This window comes from Schistocerca cancellata, chromosome 3 (genome assembly GCF_023864275.1).
Source record: "Schistocerca cancellata isolate TAMUIC-IGC-003103 chromosome 3, iqSchCanc2.1, whole genome shotgun sequence".
Lineage (NCBI taxonomy): Eukaryota > Metazoa > Arthropoda > Insecta > Orthoptera > Acrididae > Schistocerca > Schistocerca cancellata.
The window spans coordinates 39,731,415-39,757,657 of record NC_064628.1 but is presented as its reverse complement, the minus strand read 5'-3'; the positions used below and the strand labels follow the sequence as shown (position 1 = coordinate 39,757,657).

General features: G+C 40.2%; 1 protein-coding gene and 1 long non-coding RNA gene across 5 annotated transcripts in view; one reads left to right on the top strand and one right to left on the bottom strand.

The window, feature by feature from the left end:
* LOC126176867 (phospholipase D1) overlaps positions 1-26,243 on the top strand; it is a 190,750-nt gene that overhangs the window by 28,817 nt on the left and 135,690 nt on the right. For 2 of the 4 annotated variants that reach the window (XM_049924060.1, XM_049924058.1), the window contains 3 exons: positions 5,259-5,379; positions 19,381-19,532; positions 22,945-23,142. In XM_049924060.1, coding sequence (XP_049780017.1) covers positions 5,259-5,379; positions 19,381-19,532; positions 22,945-23,142 — 471 coding nt within the window. Of the gene's footprint in view, positions 1-5,258; positions 5,380-19,380; positions 19,533-22,944; positions 23,143-26,243 lie in introns of those variants that run through there. The other 2 variants (XM_049924061.1, XM_049924059.1) reach the window with 2 other exon arrangements.
* Positions 6,941-26,243, bottom strand: part of LOC126176868 (uncharacterized) — a 169,109-nt gene continuing 149,806 nt past the window's right edge. Inside the window, exon 3 of the long non-coding RNA XR_007535682.1 lies at positions 6,941-7,056. This is a non-coding gene — a long non-coding RNA (uncharacterized LOC126176868). The remainder of the gene's footprint in view (positions 7,057-26,243) is intronic.

Below are 26,243 nucleotides of genomic sequence, written 5' to 3'. Positions count from 1 at the left end.
CTCTGTCCTACCATTATTATTTCTGTAATGCTCAGACCGCATCCCAACGATTTGTACAGTGGCCATTCTCTTAAAACGTCACTAGCACCATTCAGTGTTCGGAAATGCGATGCAATGTGATGTGAAGTTGACACTTCAGTTAATGTGATCCTTTATCTTGAGAGGCTTACAAATTCAGCAGTTTAAGTAATGTGGTGGAGTTTGAGTGAATTATAGACCTTCCTACAAGGCAGCTTTTCCCCACTCTACAGTAAGAGTTTGTTGTTGTTGTGGTCTTCAGTCCTGAGACTGGTTTGATGCAGCTCTCCATGCTACTCTATCCTGTGCAAACTTCATCCTTCTGAATCTGCTTAGTGTATTCATCTCTTGGTCTCACTCTACGATTTTTACCCTCCATGCTGCCCTCCAATATTAAATTGGTGCTTCCTTGATGCCTCAGAACATGTCCTACCAACCGATCCCTTCTTCTAGTCAAGTTACGCCACAAACTTCTCCCCAATCCTATTCAATACTTCCTCATTAGTTATGTGATCTACCCATCTAATCTTCAGCATTCTTCTGTAGCACCACATTTCGAAAGCTACTATTCTCTTCTTGTCCAAACTATTTATCATCCATGTTTCACTTCCATACATGGCTACACTCCATACAAATATTTTCAGAAATAACTTCCTGACACTTAAATCTATACACAATGTTAACAAATTTCTCTTCTTCAGAAATGCTTTCCTTGCCATTGTCAGTCTACATTTTATATCCTCTCTACTTCGACCATCATCAGTTATTTTGCTCCCCAAATAGCAAAACTCCTTTACTACTTTAAGTGTCTCATTTCCTAATCTAATTCCCTCAGCATCACCTGACTTAATTTGACTACATTCCATTATCCTCGTTTTGCTTTTGTTGATGTTCATCTTATATCCTCCTTTCAAAACACAATCAATTCTGTTCAACTGCTCCTCCAAGTCCTTCGCTGTCTCTGACAGAATTACAATGTCATCGGCGAACCTCAAAGTTTTTATTTCTTCTCCATGGATTAAGAGTATTATAACAGAAATTCTTAAAATTAATGTTTTAAGTTGTATTGTAAGTACACTACTGGCCATTAAAATTGCTACACCAAGAAGAAATGCAGATGATAAATGGGTATTCATTGGACAAATATATTATACTAGAACTGACATGTTATTACATTTTCACGCAATTTGGGTGCCAGATCCTGAGAAATCAGTACGCAGAACAACCACCTCTGGCCGTAATAACAGCCTTGATATGCCTGGGCATTGAGTCAAACAGAGGTTGGATGGCATGTACAGGTACAGCTGCCCATGCAGCTTCAACACAATACACAGTTCATCAAGAGTAGTGACTGGCGTATTGTGACGAGCCAGTTGCTCGGGCACCATTGACCATATGTTTTCAATTGATGACGAATACACACTTCCAATATGCGTTCACCGCGATGTCGCCAAACACAGATGCAACCATCATGATGCTGTAAAAAGAACCTGGATTCATCTGAAAAAATGACGTTTTGCCATTCGTGCACCCAAGTTCGTCATTGAGTACACCATCGCAGGCACTCCTGTCTGTGATGCAGCGTCATGTGTAACCACAGCCATGGTCTCCAAGCTGGTAGTCCATGCTGCTGCAAACGTCATCAAACTGTTCATGCAGATGGTTGTCGTCTTGCAAACGTCCCCATCTGTTGACTCAGGGATCGAGACGTGTCTGCACGATCCGCTACAGCCATGTGGATAAGATGCCTGTCATCTCGACTGCTAGTGATACGAGGCCATTGGGATCCAGCACAGTGTTCTGTATTACCCTCCTGAACCCACCGATTCCATATTCTGCTAACAGTCATTGGATCTCGACCAACGCGAGCACCAATGTCGCGATACGATAAACTGCAATCGCGATAGGTTACAATCCGACCTTTATCAAAGTCGGAAACGTGATGGTACGCATTTCTCCTCCTCACACGAGGCATCACAACAACGTTTCACCAGGCAACACCGGTCAACTGCTGTTTGTGTATGAGAACTCGGTTGGAAACTTTCCTATGTCAGCACGTTGTAGGTGTCACCACCGGCGCCAACCTTGTGTGAATGCTCTGAAAAGCTAATCATTTTCATATCACAGCATCTTCTTCCTGTCGGTTAAATTTTGCGTCTGTAGCACATCATCTTCGTGGTGTAGCAATTTTAATGGTCAGTAGTGTATTATTGACACTGTAATTCAGTATTATTTCATAGTGGTAATCACTTAATTGTATTGCACTTAAATAAAATGTATGTCCTTGAGCTCTTTCTGCATACTGTAGACCCCACTCTATGGAATCCATGAAATATGAATAAAGTAATGTAATTGTGATCCACTGTGCAGAATGGACAGCAGTCCTCATCTTATTCATTGCACATCTTTTAATGTTAACCCCAACTGTGCACATGAAAGGTGATATTCACCTATATCTGTATAGGACAAATTTTGCAAATGCATACTGAGTTAGAGAGATTTACGAAAAGAGGGGAACTACATCATATTGCTTGATGATAGAAATAGCAGTCATTGAAGTGTGAATAAGGAAAGCTGGATTGCTAGATACTGCTTTTACTAAAGTGATAAAGACCTGGTAATGGGTTAGACGTGTGGATTACTTACAGGGCTACCAAGAAGGGCACTCTAGGACATAAAAGTATATCACTGGATATAAAATAAAAACCTGATTAATGATGAATAGAGTACCATATTTGCATGAATCTGTTGTTCCGTTGATGTAGTGTGCACCCAAATTTTAAAAATTAAAATGATGAAAAAAAATATTTTGTTGGTACACCACTAGTAGGCTTGTTTTAACAGTGCAATAATTTTTGAGTGACACATTGTTATGTGACACAGTCAAGCATTAAAGTTTATCACTCATCCCTTCTCTTGATTTCAAACAATGGCGTCTCCAAGGAATAGCATTTCATCTTTAGGGGTCTTGGGGCTTGGTTTCCTCTTGAAGATTAGGAATGGGGGATGTCTGTGCCCATCGGCTGCAATTGCCAGCATTACAGTTACATGCTGTCTTCACCCTGATCTTTTGATGGTAACTTCTTCTGTCTCCTTCTCATCAATCATGTAATTACATAGTGTATCAAATCAAATTGGCGTCTCAGGAACATTACCTATTTGGACAATTGACAAAATTCTTCTCTTTCCTAAGTGTGATGAAATAATGTAAGTTTTTTCTCAAAATCCTGTGGAAGCTTTTGGCATATTGTGCTGTGGTGTCACATAGATAAGCCCACCCATTTCATAAAGAGATCAGCCCATCCACGGCTATTCTTAAATTCTTGCCTCGTTGTATTAAGAACTGTGTCCGTGTCTTTTGATTTGTTTCTTATTGTGTCACTACTCACAGTTTGTCCATTCTACATCCTTTCATGGACAAATTCCAAAACTTTTACTTTAAGATCAGGATGACTCCCTTTGCGATGGCCAGTGAACTTCTGTCTAGTAGTGGTACTTGCAAATAGCGCCAATTGCTGTTTCTCCATAAGCAAATTTTACTCTCAGCTGCTCTGAACTCTCATCATGCCCTCCTGTTACCATATTTTTCAGCGTAAAGAATTACTTTATGCTTGAAAGTAGCATAATATGATCATCTTCTCTTTCTATTTCATGACTGCCTAATGCAAACACATTATGCAGTAATACATGCCAACAATAATGTAATGAAGTTGAGAACTATAACAATGCTTTGTGACATAAGAAAGAATACCTAAATTTCAGTGATGATGCTGGTGAACAACGGATTCAAGTTTGCAACAAAAGTAGTGCACCATTGAATCTGATGCACACCCCAATTTTGAATACCGCATATGGTAAAAAAGAATTATGCATTAGATTTGTGTAAACAAGATAAGTTAATTAAAGAAATAATGAGGAAATATGCAAACAAAGATAATAACAATGTGAAAAACCTAGTTGCAGAAAAAGCTTGGAAAGGTCACAGCTAAAAACAATAGATTTTGACACCTAAGGTACCATATGGATAAGATACATTAATTTTAGGAGAAAGAAACATGTTTGATAATGATAATAATAAATAAAACAAAGCCCCAGTGGAGATTCAGTTCTTTATCAGCCCATCCAGATTTAAATTTGTTGTGGTTTCCCAGAATCATGTAAAGCAAACGCCAGGATAGTTCCTTTGAAATGGACAGGGCTTCTTTCCCTCCCCAATCTGAGCATGTTTTCCATCATTAATGATCTTTTCATCAGTATAATGTTGAAAACACCATCTTTCTTCCTTTTGAAACAAAACAGTGCACCAACAATGGCTGTCAGTTGGTTTGCATCCATATGTTCTACAGATCTTAACTCATTTGTCACACTCGGCAGCTTACATAGTATTTCACATACGGTTTCAACTAACACATGATTTATGGTTTTATGATTATTTCCATTCTATTATGTTCATTTGTCTCTTCTTGAATATTTTTAACATCTGAAAAACAGCAGCACTCCTCCAGAAAAACACATTCAGTTTCTACAAAAGCTTCAAAGATTTCCCCCCCCCCCCCCCCCTCTCTGAAACTGATTGCAGACTAATCAGGCATAGATTCAATGCAGATTATGGTGGTTTCGAGTTACCAAATTACCTATCTTTTTTTTAGCACATTATTGTGCTAGTTGGATAGGATTTTGATACCAAATTAAAAATTCATTTTGCACCCAGTAAAGTATTACACGTTATCATTCAGACCTACATTCAATAAACTGCTCTTAAACAACCAGCTCTTGACACCACAAGTGTATGCCTGTGAATATCCAGGCTGCTTTATTATCCATAGATTGTTCATATAAAACTTCTTGGTGATGTTGCTTGAGAATTGACTGGTGTCAATAAATAAAAATTATGTAATTTATTTTAATCAAATTTTAATTTTGTAGCACACAAATATATTGACAGTATAGTCAGTTTCCTACAGCACAATAATTTCCTCTATTGCAAATTCAGTAGTTAATTTGCTTTAGTGCCTGACAGTAATTAGTTTGTCAGAGACTCAAGTCTGGATCTGTAGTTGTATTTCTCATCTGCAAATTCTGTATATCATAGTACCAGACACAGCTGCAAATTGGTTTGTTTTCATCAGACAAAATTTTCTGTACTTATTCTGATTTTTGAATGCCTTTTTTACTAAAGACTTTTTGTAACACAGAATACTGCTACTCACTGCTTTTTTTTTTTTTTTTTTTTTGTGCAGGTTTCCAAATAAACCAGAAGCACTTGTGCCATATGAAGATATTGACAAGCGATGTCGTCAGCTGGAAGATTATCTGAACAATCTTTTAAGGATAAGGGTCTACAGAATGCGACATGAAACGGTACTTTCTAATACTACATCTGTGATAACATCTATATCAAAATCATACATTTTCTGCGTTGTTGATGTCCTACTCTCTCTGTACTCTCCCACTTTGTGCTTTAGCTTATGGTTCCTTAGACAGAGATTTATTTTTAACTCCTGATTTCTCCAACTCATTATTGTGTCCATGTTTGCTGACAGATAAATTTGTTTTTGGATGGGATCCACCTTAAGCAAACAATTTTTTCTTCTTTTTACCTAGACATGTTTAGTCTATCTACAACAAATTCTGAAACACCATAGCAAAACTACATCACACTATTCTAAACATAAAATTCAACAAATCAAATGTTGATGCTGTAACTTCAGCAAAACATGCTTGGATAAATAGAAGAAAAAGTTGGTTGCTTAAGGTGGATCCTGCACTAAAACAAAATTAATGATCCCATTTTGAAATATGCTGCTCTCCGTTGGATCTTCTCTTATCTGTCCCATTAATCCCACATGTTAATGGTTTTTGCCATGAACCAGTACCCAAGGATTGGTGTTAAGTGTTTCATTAGTTGCTTCTTTCATGAATGTATTAAGTTTCCTGAAGATTTTTCCAATTAATCTCAGCCTGGCATCTGCTTTCCCTTCAATTATTTTTTTGTTATCATGGATGTTTTATGGCTGCCACAGTTTCCAGTTATTTGTGTTCTCATTCTTTCTCTCCCTCCTCCCCTGCCCCCCCCCCTTTCCTCTCCCTCTTTCAGTGTATGAATCATTGGTTAATTATATAATTTGCTTTACTTGACAGTGTAACTTTCTTTGTTATGTTCTATTTATTAATCATTTTGCCTTCAGCTCATTTCTTACTAGCAACAAGCTACATAGTGCAAGGGGTAAGGCACTAGACTCTGGCCATCCACATTTAGTTTTACCATGGTTTTGTTAAATCAATTACAGCAGATGCCAGGGTGGAAAATGATGACCAGTTTGCTCTGTCAGTCCAAGCTTGTATTCTATTTTTATCCATCTCCTCATGAATGAGAAGTTAACTTTCCTTCTTTCATTCCTTTTTTTATTTTTTGCATGCAGTTTTCAATGTGTTTGTTCCAGTAGCATGTGCAAGGTTTTATTAAAATTGTAAATTTGAGAAAACAGCTTCATTTGTGTGTACATAACATAATGATTTTATATATTCTTTGTGTCACATTAAAAATGCGTTATTCATACTCATGTCATTGTACATGGTCCTGTCGAAACAGAATAGAATAGAATAGACTAACTTCCAAATGTGTAAGCACAAAATGATGATTATTCCACTGCATAACAGAATAATTTCCAATGGACTGTTAGTCCTTAAAGTATATCATCATTTTCTAATTACATTAAAATATTTCTTTGGTGTGACATTATCATACAAAATCTTGGTACTAGAGTTCATATCATCATTAGACAAGTTAACCCTTTGACTGCAGAAGGTGCGCCACCTGCTTGGCGCGCTGTGGTGCCGCGCTCTGCGGTGTAATCCGTCTACTGTGTAATCCGTCAACTACGTGCCTGTCTCTCGGAGCTGCCGCCGGAACCGGATCGGACCGCGTTGCTCAACCCACCCTGTGCTGAGCTGAATATTTCTCAGCTGAATATGACTCGCACAGAGCCAACATGAATTTCTGGCAACTTTGAGCTGTAACATCTCGGGCAATAGTTTCTGTAAAGAAATAAAATTTGGCCATCTTGTACAACTTTATGCATTCTCTTAAGAATAATAATGACAAGAATTTTACAAGCCATATTGAGCCAGAAAATTGTAGATAAATCGGCCAAAAAAATAGGTGCCCGAAAAAATTTCAAAGTTTGGCTTCTTGATTCTCCTGAACTAATGCTATGACGAACGTGAAACTTGGCATGTAGTAACCTAACAACACAAGGTTCTTAAATATAAAGTTTCATGTCCATAGTACTTTTCAGTACTAAATGAATTAAGCACAAAATTGAAGATTTTGTAAAAATGTCAAAATGCTGTATTTTCGTTCTGATTTTGCTAAAAATCTATGCTCCTTAAAACATACCAAGCTGTACAACTGGAATGATAGTTGGGCACGAAAATCAGGCCCAAAAGAATGTAAACTTCGGGTCAGCATATCTAATAGTGTGAACGCATGATGGAAATGAAATTGAGTGTGCAATAGATTGACTGCACAATGATAAGGAATAAAAATTTTTATTCCCCTACTATTTTCCAATAATCTACAAATTAGTCAAAAAGATGTTGCTTTTTATGAAAAGATGAAAGCAGGGTGTATTTGATACTTCTTTTTCAAATACCGTTTTCTGTTAATGCTTCAAAGCCAGTCTCATTTGAACAACAAATTTTAAGCCCCCCACACTCCCCAGAACAGTCAGTTTAATTTTCAATATTGGCTAACAGAAGCAAAGTAGCAAGAAAAATCACACTGAGAAAAGAGTTTTAACTTTGGCATGTTGTTTCTCATTGATCAAAGGCGTTTAAATCAGTTATGGAAAACATGTTTTGTACAAGTAGACTGAGTGTGATGTACATTTGTACTACCAAGGATAAAAGAATATAACTGTTACATGTTAATAATTTAAATATATCATATGCAGATTAATGTATGGGGTTTGTTATACTGGCGTATTGTATTCGGCATAATTAAAACTGCCAGAGTACAGATATTGCACCATCTCAATCACCATGTCCATTCATTTGCCAGTAAACTGCTACATATGAAGAAGTCAGGCTTCGTTTGACTAATTTTACACCTGTTGCATCTGTTGCCCATCCTTCTTTTCGATCTGGGCTTTGGACTGGCACTGGCGAAGTTAAAAATAGATTTATATTTTTTTTACATTTTTTACCCTTCTTATTTTTTTATAGTAATTCATTTCCATTGATTAGTAATGCTTCTTTGTATGACAAGTCTCAAAGCAGGGTGCAACACATAATGGAACATTGCAGGTTTTGCATTGGTATCTAGTTTCCCAGCGCACTTTCTGTTTCATGTAAACCACGCATCTGCGCATTAGCGTACTTTTCTGTGAATTTTCACTCATGATAACAGCTGGAAAATGTCTCCCTGTAAATCACAGAGGATTCTAGTCATCACAGCGCCCTCCCCTACCAGCTTTACTCTGTTCTGTAGCATATTTTTCTACAATCTCCCTTACGAGAGAAAGGTGAAACTGTGCGAGTGCCATTTTTTGTCCTATTACCGACTGGTGGGGAGCATGAGCATTTAGAATGCACAAATCCAGAATGTGAAAAAAAAATATTTCTTACACCATTTCACAGTCTTACGCACTGATCCCACTGAGCTAAGTAACATTTCACAAAGGTCGACTGCACCCGTACTCGTATTGTAATCTACAATACATTGCGGTTTTTTTATTTTTTGCCAGTATTTCTGTCAGTCTTCTCTGTTTCAACCGTTTGTGTTGTGTGACTTGTGGTCAATGTGGACACCTCTTCCTTATTGCACTGCTTGATAGCAAGGACCTTGTCAGTGGATCTAAACTCAGTTTCTCCTCGTTTTAATTTCTTCTGCAGTTTTGGCATGTCGCGCCTGTTCTTATGAACAGTGCCACATGCGGCTGTTCCATGGTTGTGAAGCCAGAGGAACAGATCCGGGCTGGAGTACCAGTTATCGACATATACAATATGACCCTGTTCCAAATATGGTCCCATAAGAGTTGCCACTGCGTCGCCACTTTTTCCCATATTGTGGTACCCAATTTCTGTTGTTGTGCCTGTATATACAATAAAATCTAAAATACACCCACTCTGACAGTCACGCAGTACAAATGTCTTTATTCTGAATCTACTTCGCTTGGTTGGAGTAAATTGCTGAAAAAATAATCATCATCGAACAGCAAGAGACTTTCATCTATACAAAGCTTGTGATGTGGGCAAAATGAATTATGAAATGTCTTACGAACTTTGTTAACAATCATCCATATTTTAAATAGACTGTCGCCTCCAGTACTTGCAGAGTTATCACTGAAATGTAACATTCTCAGAAGTAGACAAAAACGCTCTCAAGACATATTCGCTGAAAACTGGTGTGTTCAAAATCGGTTGCTGCACTAGAGTCCAGTCTTGGACCAGCAATCACTTAATTTTAACTTCTTAATGTGCGCCATTAGAAGGCAAACAGCAACAAAACAATACATTTCCTCAAATCCAGTGTCTTTCCCCTTTGACAGCTGAGAATTCACAGATTCTGTAGTATTTTCTCTGGTGTAAACGTAAAAACAATTTGTTTTGTCTGCAATAAATTTCAACAGTTTGTGAGATGTAATTATCACAAAAAAATGAAAGAATGCTTGGGTCAGTGTCTAATTGACATTTATATCCTGAACTCGAGTCATCGAAGTAATGGTTGAATGGCTGGGAATCGGTTTCTTTCCAGTCAAATGTGTCACTTACGCGCGCTCTTTTCTGAACTGTTTCACTGTCACTTTCTGATTCCTCAGATTCAGAGGAACTGCTGACTGTAATTAAACTGCTGACTGTAATTAAACTGCTGACTGTAATTAAACTGCTGACTGTAATTAAACTGCTGACTGTAATTATTGCTCTCCCCTCTGATGTAAAGGGCTGAGAACTACAGCTTCGAGATTCTGTTGAAGACTCATCACTGTTAGCAACGTCAGATAATTCACACTCACTGTCGCTCTTAGTGAGCATATCCAGGATTTCTTTATCTGTGCAACCACGGCGATGTGACATTTCTCATGTAGAAAACAAGAAAACTGGCGAAAATACAGAAAACTAAGTCAAATTCTGCAAAGAGCAAACACAGCAACAAAGATATATTCACTCTCGAACTACACAGTCAGACCGCTGAACAGTTACTAGAAGAGGAGGGCAGAAAGACAGCTCTGCGTGTGTGCATGTCTGTAGTGCTTAGATAGCTGTGACTCAGCGCACCTAAACTTGTCCCTAGCGGTGGGAAGGTTGGTGACGCGGGATGCGTAAACACGTCCTTAGCACTGTAGGGGAGATCCAAGGCCGCGTATATAGACACCAGGCACGCCAGGGGAATGACGAAGCATGATAAGTTAACACGTCCGCAGCAGTCAAAGGGTTAAGTATGACTAAACTACTGGCTGTAATTTAAACTACATGTGTAATACAGGGCATTATTTGAATTGTTCTAATGTAGGAACTATGTGTTCATACTTAATATAACTTTCATAATGGATGCAAATAATTTTTTGTATTTTTAACATAATTTAAAATTATTTTTATGTGTTGTATACTCTGTACTGAAGACTATTTCAGAGAGCTACACCACAATCCTTGCAACAGTATAATGTCATTTTTGTTTTAGTAGTTTTCCTGCAGAATATTACACTGGTCTTTGTTGGTTTATTCTTCTTTTCTGCAAGTGAAGTCCTCTCAGTTCAGCACCTTACTGTGAGCTGTATATGAATACACATTTGTAAAAGCTGTGTGTGCCAAAATAGGACTAGAGTCAGTGGGTCTTTTTTTAATGCCTTTGCCATGATTCATTACAAGCAGCAGCAGTGTGGTTGAAGCATCCAGTAGTGTGGTTGAAGTATCCAGTTGCCTCCCATGTGAATTTGTGCACACTCCCACCCCCCGCGTGTGTGTGTGTGTGTGTGTGTGTGTGTGTGTGTGTGTGTGTGCGCGCGCTTCACCTTTGTTAGCTTTGTTCAGACTGATTAAATAACAGTTGTTTGCTTGTAACTTGAACCATCCTTGTGAAGATACTTACCGTATATAAACAAAGATATTCCTCATATCATTTGATGAAATAATATCACCGACAGTGAACATAAAGCAGAGCAATACATTTTTATGAGACAGACTGTAGTTGGTAAGTAGCCCTCTTGTTACCACCCGTACAATCGGTTGCAGCACTAGAGTCTAGTCTTGAGCTGCTGGCTTGAACAATCAAGTTGCTGTGGTCAAAAAATCTGCATAACCTGTTCATTTTCATGTTGGAGCTTTCAAATCTGTGATATCACTGCTTGTGAGGACACTTCAGCCCCATTTACTTTGAGAGAAGTGTCTGAAATACACTTTCTGATCAAAAGTATCCAGACACCTATTAGTGGACATTAATAAGGGATGTGTCCTCTCTTCATCTTGTGATAGTTTGAACTCTGCTGGCGACATTTCTGATGAGATATCTGAATGTTTTCTGAGGGATAGCAGCCCATTCGCCAAGATCCAAAATCGGAGAAGGTAGTGATGTAGGACGCTGGGGTCTGAAGCGGAGTTGGCATTCTAACTCTTCCCGAAGGTATTCCATTGTGTTCAGGTTGGGGCTCTGTGCACCCCAGTCCATTTTGGGAATGTTATTGTCGACAAACTGTTGCCTCACAGGTGCTGCTTTATACTGCACTGTCATACTAATACAAACTGTATGCATTACAGCATTTTCTTAAGTACAATAAGAGGACCACAGACTAAAAATGAACAGCAGACCCATAGTGTAACACCACCTCCTCTGTGCTTCACTATTGGCAATGCACACGATGCCAGGTAATGTTGTCCGGGCAACTGTAAACCCTTCCATCAGTTCACCACAGGGTATGACATGATTCACCACTCCAAAATCACTTTGTTTCCAGTCATCCAGTGTCCAGTGATGTCACTTTTTGCACCACCTCAACCACGATTTTGCACTGAGTGTAGAAATGTGTGGCTTATGAGGAGCTGCTTGACCGTTGTACCTAATCCTTTTTAACTCCCTATGCACAATCACTGTGTTACCTGGACTGCTGGTAGCACTTATCAACCAAAGGTGATTGCTTCTGTCAGTTTCGTGTGATTTTTCTGCAGCTGCCCTACCCAATGTTTGATGGTCCCTGTCCATCAGATCATGAGGTCTGTCTGGTCTTGGCCTAGCTGTGGGTGTTCCTTTTTGTTTTCCATTCAGAACCTCATCACCAGCTTAACTTTGACAGCTTTATAAGGTTGATATATCTCTAATGGATTTGTTACTCAGATGACATCCAATTAATATTCCACATTAAAAGTAACTGAGCTCTCCTGACTGCTGTTACTGCTTCTCTACTGACGACTCGAATCTCCCAGTCTTCTTTTATACTGATGGGTTCGCCCTTCACAGTATCTATTGGTTGATTCAGCATCGCATTGACGTGTGTGGGTACTTTCGATTAGACAGTGTATTGTAGTGCTTCATTGAGCACCACAAGGAGACAAAGCTTTCTTAGTCGTCGTCGTCCCCTACTGTTCAACCGATAAACCAAAGTCTCCTACCTGCTTTACTCATGACTGCACCTTTGTGATTGTTCCATTTCATGTATTTACTAGTGATCACCCAGGAATTTGAGTTTACCAATCACAACTGTAACTCTTTAGTACTGTAGCCTTAGGATACTACATTATTTCATTTTGTGATGTGCACAATTTTATAAATCTGAACATTTAAAGGAAGTTGCCAATCTGTGTGACAATTTGAAATCTTATCAGGATCTGACTGAATATTTGTGCCGCTTCCATCATATACTTCATAGTAAATACATGCATTATCTGTGAAAAGTCCGAGGTTACTAGTAATATTGTCTGCAGGTTCATTAATATACAGCATTAACGGCGAGGCACCCAACACACTCCCTGGTGTACACGTGAAGTAACTTCTATGTCTGTCGATGAGTCTCCCTCTGAGACAAATTGCTGTGTCCTCCCTACCAAAAAGTCCTCAATCCAGTCACAAATTACACTTGATAGTCTATACAGTTGTACTTTTGGCAATAAGTGTAGATGTGGCACCAAGTCAAATGCTTTTCAGGTATCAATAAATACTGCGTCTGACTGCCTTGTCAGTGGTTTTCAGCATGTCATGTGGGGAAGAGTGTGAGTTAGGATTCACATGACTGACATTTTCAAAATCTGTGCAGCTTGGCATGGGGTGTTTTCAGACAGTGGGCCATAGAAAAAATTTCTGATCATGATGGGTGGTCAGTCCAAGCTTTCAAAATAATCTTTCAGTGGCTTACATAATTTTAAGTCATTATATTGCGGGAAAGAGGTGAAGCCATAATGTTTTTAGTGAAATAATAACTGTTTGTATTTTGTTTCTGTGAGGACTTCTGTGCAAACTGTATAAATTGAGAAAATGTTATTTTCAATACCATAGGTGCTGTTGATAAGAAGTGTGTCATATCCATGATGCAGTGTTAAGAGCTATATAGGCAGAACATACTACACCAATACTGTAATATTTGGATTTACTTCTATTTTCAGCTTATACAAGACATTGTGTGTCCCAGCTGTACCCCCTCCAGTGAAGAGTGTGTTGCAGTTGTCACCAGAAAAACCATACATACTTTCACAGAGCACGTTTCCACAGTTACTATAGAATAATCTCAGTAATTTTATCAGATGTCTAATTTTCAGTACTTTTGGTTTCAAGGAGCTTTGATGTGATGCCATTCTTTTGGTGGAGTGCTGAATGACGATATGGAATAATGTAGTACTTCCGCAATTACTAGCATCATTAGATACTTATGAATGGCTCACCTTTTAGGTCGTTAACATGTTTTTCACAGTAGCTGTAGCTATGGGGTGCAATTGCATCCTATCTCCTTTCTAGTATTTGACTCTGGAAATATTAATCAGTTCAAGATTTAGAGCTATACAAAGACTTGAATGACATTTGGTGAAAAACTGTGTGGTAAACAAGTATACCTTTGGCTGCACAAATCAGATTTTCATCTGAGCCAGGTGTAGCCTTTTCGCAAAATGTTGTAATGTTTGAACCACTAACCTTGGTTTTTGAATTATCTTTATGCCTCTTTCTGCTTAAGTGGTAATTTCTGCCAGAACCATCCTTATTTGCAAACAAAATTGTTGTTGAAAAATTGTGCAGTCTACTTCCCAGTCATGATTTCTTGCCTTTTACACTGGATATTTGTTTTGCAAACCACTATTAAATATGCATTTGAGAGTCCAGGATGGAATAACAGCATTATTATGAAAAGGATAGATAGCTACTCACAACATAGGCAAGACACTGAGTCTCAGGCAGGCAAAACAAAAAGACTGTTGGACATTTAAGCTGTCTGCAGTCCAGCCACAGTGTATGGTCATCTGTGAGCAAGTTGTGCTTATGTGAATATGTGTGTGTTTTCTGCTATGGGGGAAGGTCTTTTAGCCCAAAGCTTAAATGTATAACAGTCTTTGATCGTGTCTGTCTGCAACTCAACGTCTCATCTGGATGGTTAGTAGCGGTCTATTCTTTCCGTAATATCATTGTTAAATATGCATTTATGTTTTGGCATTTTGCATCTACAAATAAGAAATAGTCTGTTGTGACTGGAATTTTAGGGCATTTAACAGCATGTTTACTAGCACACGTACAATTAAAAGAAATAGGCAACAGATATAAATAAAACTATGACAGTAAATGGTACAAAATTACATAAGTTATTGTGCTGCAATATAAAGATATTGTGTCTGTGGCACAGATGTGTGGAGTGAAACATTGAGTTGAGTTAAACCATTGAGTTGCCTCTATGCAACTGTCTGGCAGGTAGGGCAGCGGTGCGGTGCATGTGTTCGTAGATTGTTGGCAGCTTCTCATTGTTGCCACTTAAGTCCTACAGAAAAAATGTGCATAAGAGAAGGTCTAAGCCTGCTTGCTGCTCATTTTTTAATGTAAAATGAACAAAAGTACCTGAAGGCCTGTCCTCATTTAGTGAATTTTTACTAAGGTTTATCAAAATCTGTTAACTTCAGATCAATAGAATTTCTCCAGACACAGAAAAAGGTCTGGGTTTATGTTAGTCAGTTGTATAACACCTCCCTCAAAACTAGAACAAATGCAAGGAAAGCTGGACTCATCACAGCTCTCAGCTCTGATCATGGTAGAAACAGGCCCTTGATCTCTTCTCTGACAACAGAATTTCTTGTGGTTTTTAACAGTGCCTAGTCTACAGATAACTCCAACATTCCAAAAGCATGTCTCCTCAATCATTTTCTTCTGGAGTCTCCTTTCACTTTACTTCTTTAGTCTACAGCTACTATTGCATTGTTAGATATTCAGCTCTGCTTTCCACTAAATTTTAACACACCAAAGGCAGACTTCATTTGTATTCTTTCTTAAGAATGTTGACTTGTTATTATTCGAGTTTGATCAAATTAATGTTGCATGTTCCTAGTTGTTCGGTCATTCCAAAGATGTTGATTTTAGTTCACTTGGATGCTTAGATTGTGCAAGTCCAGTATTGTTAACCCATTACCTTGTGATACCAATGCAGCAACCCTTGTTTCATGGACTGGTGCATTATATGCTGCTACAGAAAATTTTAGATTATAAACTGTTGCTAAATTGTGGTTAATGTACTAATTGCTAACATATTTCTACAAACTGGTGTTCATTTTGCCATCAACCAAGGCTAATGAGCTGAGCACAAACTAGGAAATGGGTAGACCTGCACATGTCCCGTAGGATGCCACATCCTCCACTGTGACTTATCAGACCATATAACCTCTTTTGTTACTCCACACACTGTTGACATTTTCTATGTTTGTACTTGGCAAACACATCGTTGTATGTGTAGCATAGTGTACATTGTAATTTTCCTCCCTTCCTGTTCCAGTCACAAACAAAATGTGACAAAGAAGGCAGTCAGTAAGTGTTAGGCAAGGTTTGTTCATATTGCTAATGTTTCTGAAGATCTGGGGCTGAAGTAGTTTAAGAATAAATTGAATAAATCCTTTCACATCCACTTTCAAGACTCTTTAGTTATTTATCCACATGATCAGTTTTGAGACACTCAATCTTGTTATCAGGTGATAGTTGTTCAGCAGTGATAATGAAACTGAATGTCTCATAACTGATTGTGTGAATATATAAACAAAAAAATCCTAATAGTGGCTGCAGAAGCACTTCTTCAATGTATACCTCCATACAAGCTCAAATTCCCCAGTTATGTCATAACTGGAGGAAGTAATACATTGTTGGACTCTTCTTGGAATGTGCATTAGGTTTTAACAGCGAGCCTCTTCATAATTAACATAATTTTGATTGCAGCATTTGCCACTAGATTTAAATGACCATTTCCATTATGCTCTCACCTGTTGTCATTGTTCACGATGTGTGTATGAAATTGTGCAGTAGTCCTTGTGATCAGTGGCTTCTACCAGCAGAAATCACAAGAAAACACTCTTATTGCCTCTCTACGTATATTTCTGACCCCTATATCTGTGCTAGAATGGAATATTTATCTAAGGGGCAGTCAAAAAGTTCCTGTTCAAAGGCCACACAGTCAGAATTGGTATGTTGATCAGACAAAATCATCCCATCAAGGCACAAGGTTGATGATATCCATTTGGTAAAATGCTGTGTCCTGCTGCATAAAAAAGTACATAACTTCCTGTTGCATATCCTCATCCACAGGAATCATTGACCTTTCAGGACATTTTAAAGGTACTGAAAACATTATAATTGCATATGAAGAGATCAGGACTACAGGACAAGTGCTCAAATGTCTCCCACTCGAGTTGACATAACTTCCGCATTCAGGTATGTTCAGTATGGAGATGTGCATTATCCTGAAGGAGCAGCAGCAGCACTTGGTGCCCCTTCCCACAAAGATGGTTTCTGACACACGTACTGTCTTATTCATATTCTCCATTCTCTGATGGACATCTACCAGTGTTACTCCTTTGGCAGCCAACAAAGGAATAGCAGCACAGTGGTCATGTTGGACAGATTTAGTAGTAATGTCACCATAGTTTCTGCATTTACCACATGCACGCCAGAAAGACTCGAATGCTACCCTAATCCGGAGCCTATATGTCTGTGTTTATATACTCACATTGGAGTCGTGCTAAGTGGCACATATGTTGCGGCACTGGAAACTTTTTGTTTATCCCTTATACAGTGCTGCAAGAGCATTATACAATTTCTTCAAACAGCAAGCTATTGAGTTTTGTGGCCCCTATAAGTTAACTCTATTAGACTTAAGAAGTCAGTGTTTTGTTTTAGTGCTTCCCTGGCATTTGTATTTCACAGTAACCGTGTACCTGGGTGCTTGTGTCTCCTGAGGACCCTCTCTGAGAGAATGCCTGACCTTGCGAATCACTGTTATCACACCTCACTCAGTTGTCTCCATTGATGCAATGTAACAGACAAACATGTTTATGGTGTTATATATCCTCAGTTGTACAGTCTACTGTTGTATGCAGTGTGTTCAGTGACTGTCTGGGGACTGTAGTCTCCTTAGTATACATTGTTATCTTGTTTGGTAATAAATTTTCTCTTATTTTGGTACTTTGTATTTGAGAGACAAATTTCTAATTTGAGTATTGGCCTTTAGCATTGATTCATTTTCACAGTTGAATATATCAGCTGAAGATTGTTTCTTTACTGTATCAGACATATTAAGTCATTCACAGCTTAATTTTTTATTTATATATATATATATATATATATATATATATATATATATATATATATATATATATATATATATATATATTTAAAAAGAAAGATGATGAGACTTACCCAACAAAAGCGCTGGCAGGTCGATAGACACACAAATAAACACAAACATACACACAAAACTCTAGCTTTCGCAACCAACGGTTGCCTCGTCAGGAAAGAGGGAAGGAGAAGGAAAGACAAAAGGATATGGGTTTTAAGGGAGAGGGTAAGGAGTCATTCCAATCCCGGGAGGGGAAAGACTTACCTTAGGGGGAAAAAAGGACAGGTATACACTCGCACACACACACACATATCCATCCATACATACAAGACACAAGCAGACATTTGTAAAGGCAAAGAGTTTGCAGACATTTGTAAAGGCAAAGAGTTTGGCAGACATTTGTAAAGGCAAAGAGTTTAGCAGACATTTGTAAAGGCAAAATGTCTGCTTGTGTCTTGTATGTATGGATGGATATGTGTGTGTGTGCGAGTGTATACCTGTCCTTTTTTCCCCCTAAGGTAAGTCTTTCCCCTCCCGGGATTGGAATGACTCCTTACCCTCTCCCTTAAAACCCATATCCTTTTGTCTTTCCTTCTCCTTCCCTCTTTCCTGACGAGGCAACCGTTGGTTGCGAAAGCTAGAGTTTTGTGTGTATGTTTGTGTTTATTTGTGTGTCTATCGACCTGCCAGCGCTTTTGTTGGCTAAGTCTCATCATCTTTCTTTTTAAATATATTTTTCCCACGTGGAATGTTTCCCTCTATTATATTCATATATATATATATATATATATATATATATATATATATATATATATATATATATATATATATATATATATATATATGACATCATTTGCTGGTGACATAATCACACTATAGTCACTTAGTGAAAAGTCTTCCTCTTCTTTCCATTTGGCTTTCTCATTCTTCAGGCTTTTTATGTCCCTGTTACATACAAACTCTCAAAATTCTACACAGGGGCTGCTGCAAATGCAAAAAAGTACGGAATATGAGAGAGGTGATGAATCAAATATAAGCTTCCTATGCTATGACTGTGAGGTACATCCACATGCAGATTCTGTTTTGGTCTGTCTTGCTTAGTTGTGTACGGAGTCATCATTAAATTATGAGGACAGCATTTCTTGTGGATACAGTTGTCATACAGTCTGCAGTTCCCAAAGCTTTCTGTGGCCCGAATCTTTCTGTAATCCAAGAACAAGAAAACTTGACAGTATCCCTTCCATAATTATGGTTACTAGACCATAAGCATATTGATATGAACTCCACAGGTGTTACATTCAAAATAATCACTGTCAAGACATGCAAATGCTGGCTTATTTGTGTGATAACTGTGGCTCACAAACTGCTACAATGCATTGCCATGAGTGGAGGAATTGCAGTGGCCACACCACTGCCACTGCCACTGAAGTTTCCTGTGTACTACCTCTGGTATGTGCAGCAATTGAAGCCAAAGACTGGCAACCATTCTGTACTGTTTCTTCCAGGACCATGTATGATTTTTCTGTATATTAATAATACTAATTGCTGCATTTTCCATTACATGTTTCAATCACTTATATTTTAGGCGTATTTCCTAGAAGTGAGTCACCTCTCATTTGTTAGGGAATTGGGCTTAAAGGGCAAGGAAGGAATGGTGCTGAAGAGAACGGGGAGCACCCAGCTTGCCCGTGCAGGCTGTGACTGCTTCGGTGTGTGCAGATGCGCGCTATGTGTTCGGTAAGTAACCTTACTTGTCCTGTTTGCTGCCTCAGTGTCCTTGTTATCCTTTTCATTTCCAGTGACTTAACTGAGACAGTGAGAGCTACAAAACCTCAGATAAATTGACAGAATGTGGGATATTACTTCGCTACCAAACACACATGTAAATTGCACCTGATGCAGAGTCATCTGTAGTTTATTGTGAATCTCTTCTTCCAAACACTATATGTTAGCCATTTATTTAAGTATGTTGCTTCACTTTGTTAATTATTTGATGATGAACTGCTTAACTACCACTTCATCTGGGAATGTGCAGACAGTTTAACTGTCCCAGGCTTGCTCCATTCCTTTCCTGCTTCTAGCACTCTTACCTGCACCTCTTTCACTTATAACCTTTATCTAAACCTTATTTATAATGCTCTATTTCCTTACTGAATTACTGTAATATAAAGATAATCTTACTTCTGCTTCATGGGATCCTATCCTCCGGGTGAGGTTTTGTGATCCATTATGTACACCACTGTCCTCTAATCTTTTAATGTATGTCTCTCCATGACTTGAAGTTCTTATTTGGTGAAATCTACAAATACTGTGTTTTCAATTATTTTGTTACTGATTTTCTGTTGAGTTCAGAATCTGCTTGAAATCTGGCAGTTGTTTTTGAAACCAGCTTTATTTGATGAATTTTCCTTGTGATGCCCTTTATGCCACTCTATGGTTCATTGAAGAGGATGTAAAATACTTCTGGCAGGAGTGTTATGCCTCTGTTTATCATTCTAGTCCATTCTCCTGTGTTTACACAAAGAATTCCCAGCCATTGTACATTGTAAACCCTCTTAGTGTACCATATTTTATGTAGCTGTTGAAAAACACTCTGCCACATTAGAAATACCAGCTTGAAATATTTGCCATGAATCTGTGTCACCCAGTTGTTCTTCGGCGATAAAAAAAAAGAAAAAAAAAGTTCTATGGTTTTATTTTTGTGTAGTGGCAAAGAATCTGGCCCTTATGCCTCATTTTACTGCTTCATTAAGTTCTTTTTGTGTTCGTTGCAGTTTAGAAACTTGTTAAATAACAACTAAGTCTTACAGTTATCATTATTATTCCGTTTATTTTTCTAATTCATCTTTAAATCTCTGTGTCAGTACTCCATGTTCAGAAAGCTTGGTTTTAAAGGTCTGATAGGAACTTGTTATGTTGTTCTTTTTGAGACAACTGTCCATTTGTGCCAGCCATTCCTTGCCATATGCACTCCTTGTGAGTTTAAAATAGCATCTTAGCACCTTCCTTTCCAGTGTAATGAAGGGTGTCATAGATGACCCTTTTATATTATGAATTATTGGTAGATAGCCTTGCAACACTGTTTCAGACTGATCAGTTTTATTATAGCACCAAATGTGTCTTCACTTTTAGACTGATGTCAAAATGCCTCTGAATATTTGCTACATTGTTTGTCAATTATAGTGAGCATTGCTTGCTGTTTTTCTGTTTTCTCCAGTTAAATTCTTGATTCTACTGAGTAGTCCCCCTACCCTCCTCAAGCTATTGCATAACTTCTTGCCTTTCTGTGCTGCAGTTTTACTCTTTGGCTATATCTTTTCTCAGACATATTCTCTAGGACAGATTACCTGCTGACAATCTAGCTTGTTTGTAGCAGGTAGATTATAGTTCTTCCACTTTGTTCCATTATTTTACTCCATATATTTTGATGAAGTTATGTTTGGTCACCACACCTGGGTGTGGCCTGCATCTTACCAAAAATTTTTATAGAAGTGTAGGCCATACAGGGAAGCTTGCCCAGTCTCTATCATGGTAACCAGTCGATGCAAGGGGGAACGCAAGGTGGACTCCAGCTACCTGTTGGGGGTAGCTCCTTGACCACGCTGGGATTTCACTATTGATGCCGACATGTCACCTTACACATGCCATGGAGTAGGTGCTTGTCTGTCTGAGAACACTAGGACTCCGGGCACTGGCCGTCAAGGCAGGCAGCCTTTAACCTGGCAAGAACACTTGTTTAGAACAGGTGGCACCGTCACAAGTATCGGATGTCACAAAAAGACCTAATTATGAAAAGAATAGTTGCTGCTCACCATATGGTGGTGATCCCAAGGCCAAACTTCAGAGTCTGGTTTTGGCAGCCAGACATTGTGGTCATGTGTGTGCGAGTTGTGTATGCACGTGTGTGTGTGTGTGTGTGTGTGTGTGTGTGTGTGGTGCGCGTGTGCTGGGATATACTTTTACATTTCGCACTGGTCAGAAATAACATTTGGTGCCAGGAATATACAGTGTTTTTACAGTAGAGCACTACTGTTTATTAAATAGATCTTCTTCGACCATGTTTTAATTTTTAGTAATTCAGTGATCAATCTCCAGGCTGTTGATGATGTTACTCTTGTCACCCTGAGGGATCTACTATTCGCCATCATCTTCTCTCTGAACTAGGTTGTACTGGCCGCTCAGTTGTCTCTGGGTACCAATTCATGTAGATATTTCAGGGAATAGACTGGCCGACCATTGGCTATAGAACCAATTACTTGCCCAACATTTGCTTCGTTGGTCACAGGTGCAAATTTGTGAGTGCAAACAAGATGTCTCCTCTTTTGGAGATTGAACATCCACCACCTGGTGGGTCACTGCCTCATCAGATAAATGCTGTGCTGTCAAGGAGACTACTGCTGTAGAGTGCTGCTCCTACCATTGCTCCCAGAGAGATTCCACCTTACTGTATCACCTCTGCACTGGTCATACCAGATTAACCCAGAGTTTTACCTTACATAATGAGCCACCCCCATGTGATTGCGGAGCCTTACAGAGAGTAGCTCACATCCTGGTAGAATGTCCCCTCCTCCTGGCTCTCAATGCTAAGTATGGTCTTCCATATTTGTTGCCTCCAATATTGGAGACCTACAAACAGTTTAATTTAGTTCTTCATTTTCTATGAGAAACTTTTTTTTTCTGAGATATAATATTTGAAACTACTTCTAGGGCAGGGTGGTCAAAGGTTGGCTGTCTCCCACTGCGTGCAGATCCCAGTGGGCCCTCAACTCTACCTCCTCTGCCAGTTGCCTTGATCGTCCGTGTTTATTCTTCTGTCGCACCTTAAAGTTTTAGGGATAATACTCTGATGAAGGCAAGACCTTCAGGATTCCTTAACCTTGATACCAGCTGTTTTCTGAAAGGTAGTGGTCTGTTCCTACCTATACCAGTTGTCTCACCTTATTTTACTGTAACTGATCTAGTTGCTGTTCATTATGTTTTGACCTTCTCGCTTTTACTATTATGACTCTTCTGTCTGGAAGACCTTGTTTCTTCCATAACTGTCTTAGCTTTTAATTAGGTTGGTAGGGGTCAAGGAACCTTGTCTTATTGTCTGAAAACTGTAATCCTTCAGCCATTATTATTATTATGATTATTATTATTATTACAGATGTTCCTTCTTCTGTGGTGACATTTGTGCATCTTGGAGGCAACGCTGGCTGTTCGTGAAAGACACCTACCTAGGCTACATACGGCCTAAAGATGGCCGTGTGAAATGTGTGATGCTTTTTGACTCTGGCTTTGAAGTTTCATCTGGTATTTATGCTACGGGACTCAACCATGGAATGCATATATTCAACTTGTCAAGGTTAATTTTGACTATTTAATAAAAATTTGCTTAGTATGTAGATCTACCTACTCAATTACTTGAATGTAATGCCTATTTCAGGATGGAGCATAACACTTAAAGAATGGGTGATTAGATTAGATGTACTTTCTGTTCCGTAGAGTCAATGTGAGGAGTTCCTCAGGGATGTAGAACTTGTCATAAAACAAGAATACATAATATATATTTACAAAAGAGGTAAGCTAATGTCCCTTCCACAGATCCCAAGTGAAATTGTACTCATGGATGTAGAATAAGTGAGAAATGTTAAACACCTTTTCATTTAAACAGTAATAGCAAACATGCCACAAAGCATGTAAAGGTACAATAAACTGAGGTGCATATGGTAATTCTTAAACTATTGTAGTCTCACAGAGAAAATAAGTTTACCCCCGCTGCGGGTTCGGGGGTAAGAATAGGCCTGTGGTATTTCTGCCTGTCGTAAGAGGCGACTAAAAGGAGTCTCAAACGTTTCGGCCTTATGTGATGGTCCCCCGTCGGGTTTGACCTCCATATCTCAAAATTTTTCCAAAGAGCGAGCTAATTGGGGAGGGGCGCCTTACTTGGTGCATTGTATCCATCTTGCGTTGAGAACTTTCGCCAGCTTATTCGTCGTTGCATTGCAGTCCTGCCCGCTCTCCATCTCTTGGGCATGGTTCCGTTCCTGCGTGCATTTTCCGCCATGCGATGAGCAGTGCCAGTTTCTGCACAGATGAAAACCATGGACGACATGTCACCAAAAATCCAGCTCGGTAGCCAGTCCGTTGTGGTGGGGCTGCCATGTACCCTGTCGGTTGTAGCCCCCTGACAACACAGGGATCGCTCTACTGATGCCTGCGCCGTTAACTCCCCACGTATGCCAAGGAGTAGATGCCCATCTCCCTGGGGCATCGGGACTCCCGGCAATGGCCATCCTGCCAGGTGGCCTTTGCTGTGGCTGGGTGGCGCCCGTGGGGAGGGCCCTTGGTCGGAGTAGGTGGCATCAGGGTGGATGACACGCAATAAAGTGTGGCACATCTTCTCTTGCTGGTGTCCAGCCACCAGCAGTCTCTAAGTGTTCGAGAGCTCATTTTAAAGGTAACATTTATGACCCCCAATCGTTCCCCTCTCTGGCCACACCATGGGAGGAACGAAAGGCAATGAATGAAAGTGAGACGTATTCGCCCAGGTATCTCGTCTGTACCAGAGCTGATGGGGAATCCTTTATATCCATGAAGCCTCAATTCTTCATAGAGCATTTAGAGGACAAGTTTGGGGAGGTGGAGGACTTGTCCAAAATGCGGTCCGGTTCGGTATTGATAAAAACGGCATCCTCTGCCCAGTCGCGGGCCTTGCTCGCTTGTAATAAGCTGTGGGATGTCTCCGTTACTATCACGCCCCATAAAAGTTTGAATATGGTTCAGGGCATTATTTTCCACAGGGGTCTCCTTTTACAGTCCGATGACAAGCTGCGCGCCAACTTAGAGCGACGAGGTGTCCATTTCATCAGGCGCGTCCACCAGGGTCCGAGGGATCATCAAGCTGCCACCGGTGCCTTCATCTTGGCCTTTGAGGGTGACAGATTACCTGAGAAGGTCAAGGTGATGGTGTACGGCTGTGATGTCAAGCCTTATATCCCTCCCCCAATGCGGTGCTTCAAGTGTTGGAAGTTCGGCCATATGTCTTCACGCTGTGCTTCCAGCCTCGTATGTTGCGATTGTGGTTGACCATCCCATCCTGATACTCCCTGTGCCCCGCCTCCCATCTGTGTCAACTGCAGAGAGCACCATCCACCTTGCTCGCCAGAGACTGTCCGATTCTGCAGAAGGAAAGGAAAATAATGGAAATCAAGACCCTGGACCGACTGACGTACACTGAGGCTAAGCGGAAATATGATCGGCTTAATCCAGTGCGTGTGACATCTTCTTATGCCGCAACTGTCAGTCCTGCTACAGTTCCATCAGCTCCAGTCAGCTCTCAGAGTCGAAGGACCACACCTGCCCCCTTGATGGTGGGGGGCACTAAACTCCCTGTTGCTCCTGCTCCATCTACTTCAGGAGCAACGCCTCCCCCCTCCCCCCCCCCCCCAACCATCGGGGACATCAGCTCCCCCTTCCCAGCCAGAGAAGCGTAAGACTTCTTCGGCTCCTCTCGCCAGGAAGGGGTCCCTTGAGGACCTCCCTTCGCAAGTTCCGACCGGTACAGAAGCGGACACCCGCAAGTGGCTCAAACAACCACCGGTCCCTGGTCGTAGGGCCTCACGGTCGTCGTCCGTCCCTGAGACTGACCCAGTGAAGCCCTCCCAGCCTGAACCACTGAAGGCACAGCGAGATAAGCCGAAAAAGAAAGCGGTACCCAAGAATCCCGACATTGCAGTGCCACCCGTCCCACCGCTTCCTACAAGCTCAGCGTCTGAGGACGAGGTCGAGATTCTGGCATCTGCTGAAGACCTGGATCTCGCCGGTCACTCAGACGCCATGGATGTCACTCGCGCGGGTACTGAATCGGTGGCAGCGAGTGAAGAAGCGGCGTAAATTGCTTTCCCAGTCCCGTCACGCCTTTCTCAGCCATGGACAATATCATCCTCCAGTGGAGCTGCAGCAGTTTCTTCCACCATCTAGCTGAGCTCTGACAACTTATCAGCCTTCACCCTTTCTTCTGCATTGCTCTTCAGGAAACTTGGTTTCCAGCAATGCAAACCCCCGCCCTCCGTGGCTATCGGGGTTATTATAAGAACCGGGCAGCTTATGAAAGGGTGTCTGGTGGCGTCTGCCTCTATGTCGTTCACTCTCTGCACAGCACAGCAAGTCTGTCCCTCTACAGACACCTTTAGAGGCTGTCGCTGTTCAGGTGTGGACGCCACAGGCTGTTACCGTCTGCAGTCTTTACCTTCCACCGGATGGTGATGTCCCACAGCATGTCTTGGCTGCACTGATAGCCCAATTGCCGCCACCCTTCTTGTTACTGGGCGACTTCAACGCCCATAATCCTCTGTGGGATGGGTCAGTGGCAACAGGTCGAGGCGCCGCGATTGAGCATTTATTGGCACAGCTCAATCTTTCCATTTTAAATGAAGGTTCCATCACTCACTTCAGCATGACGCA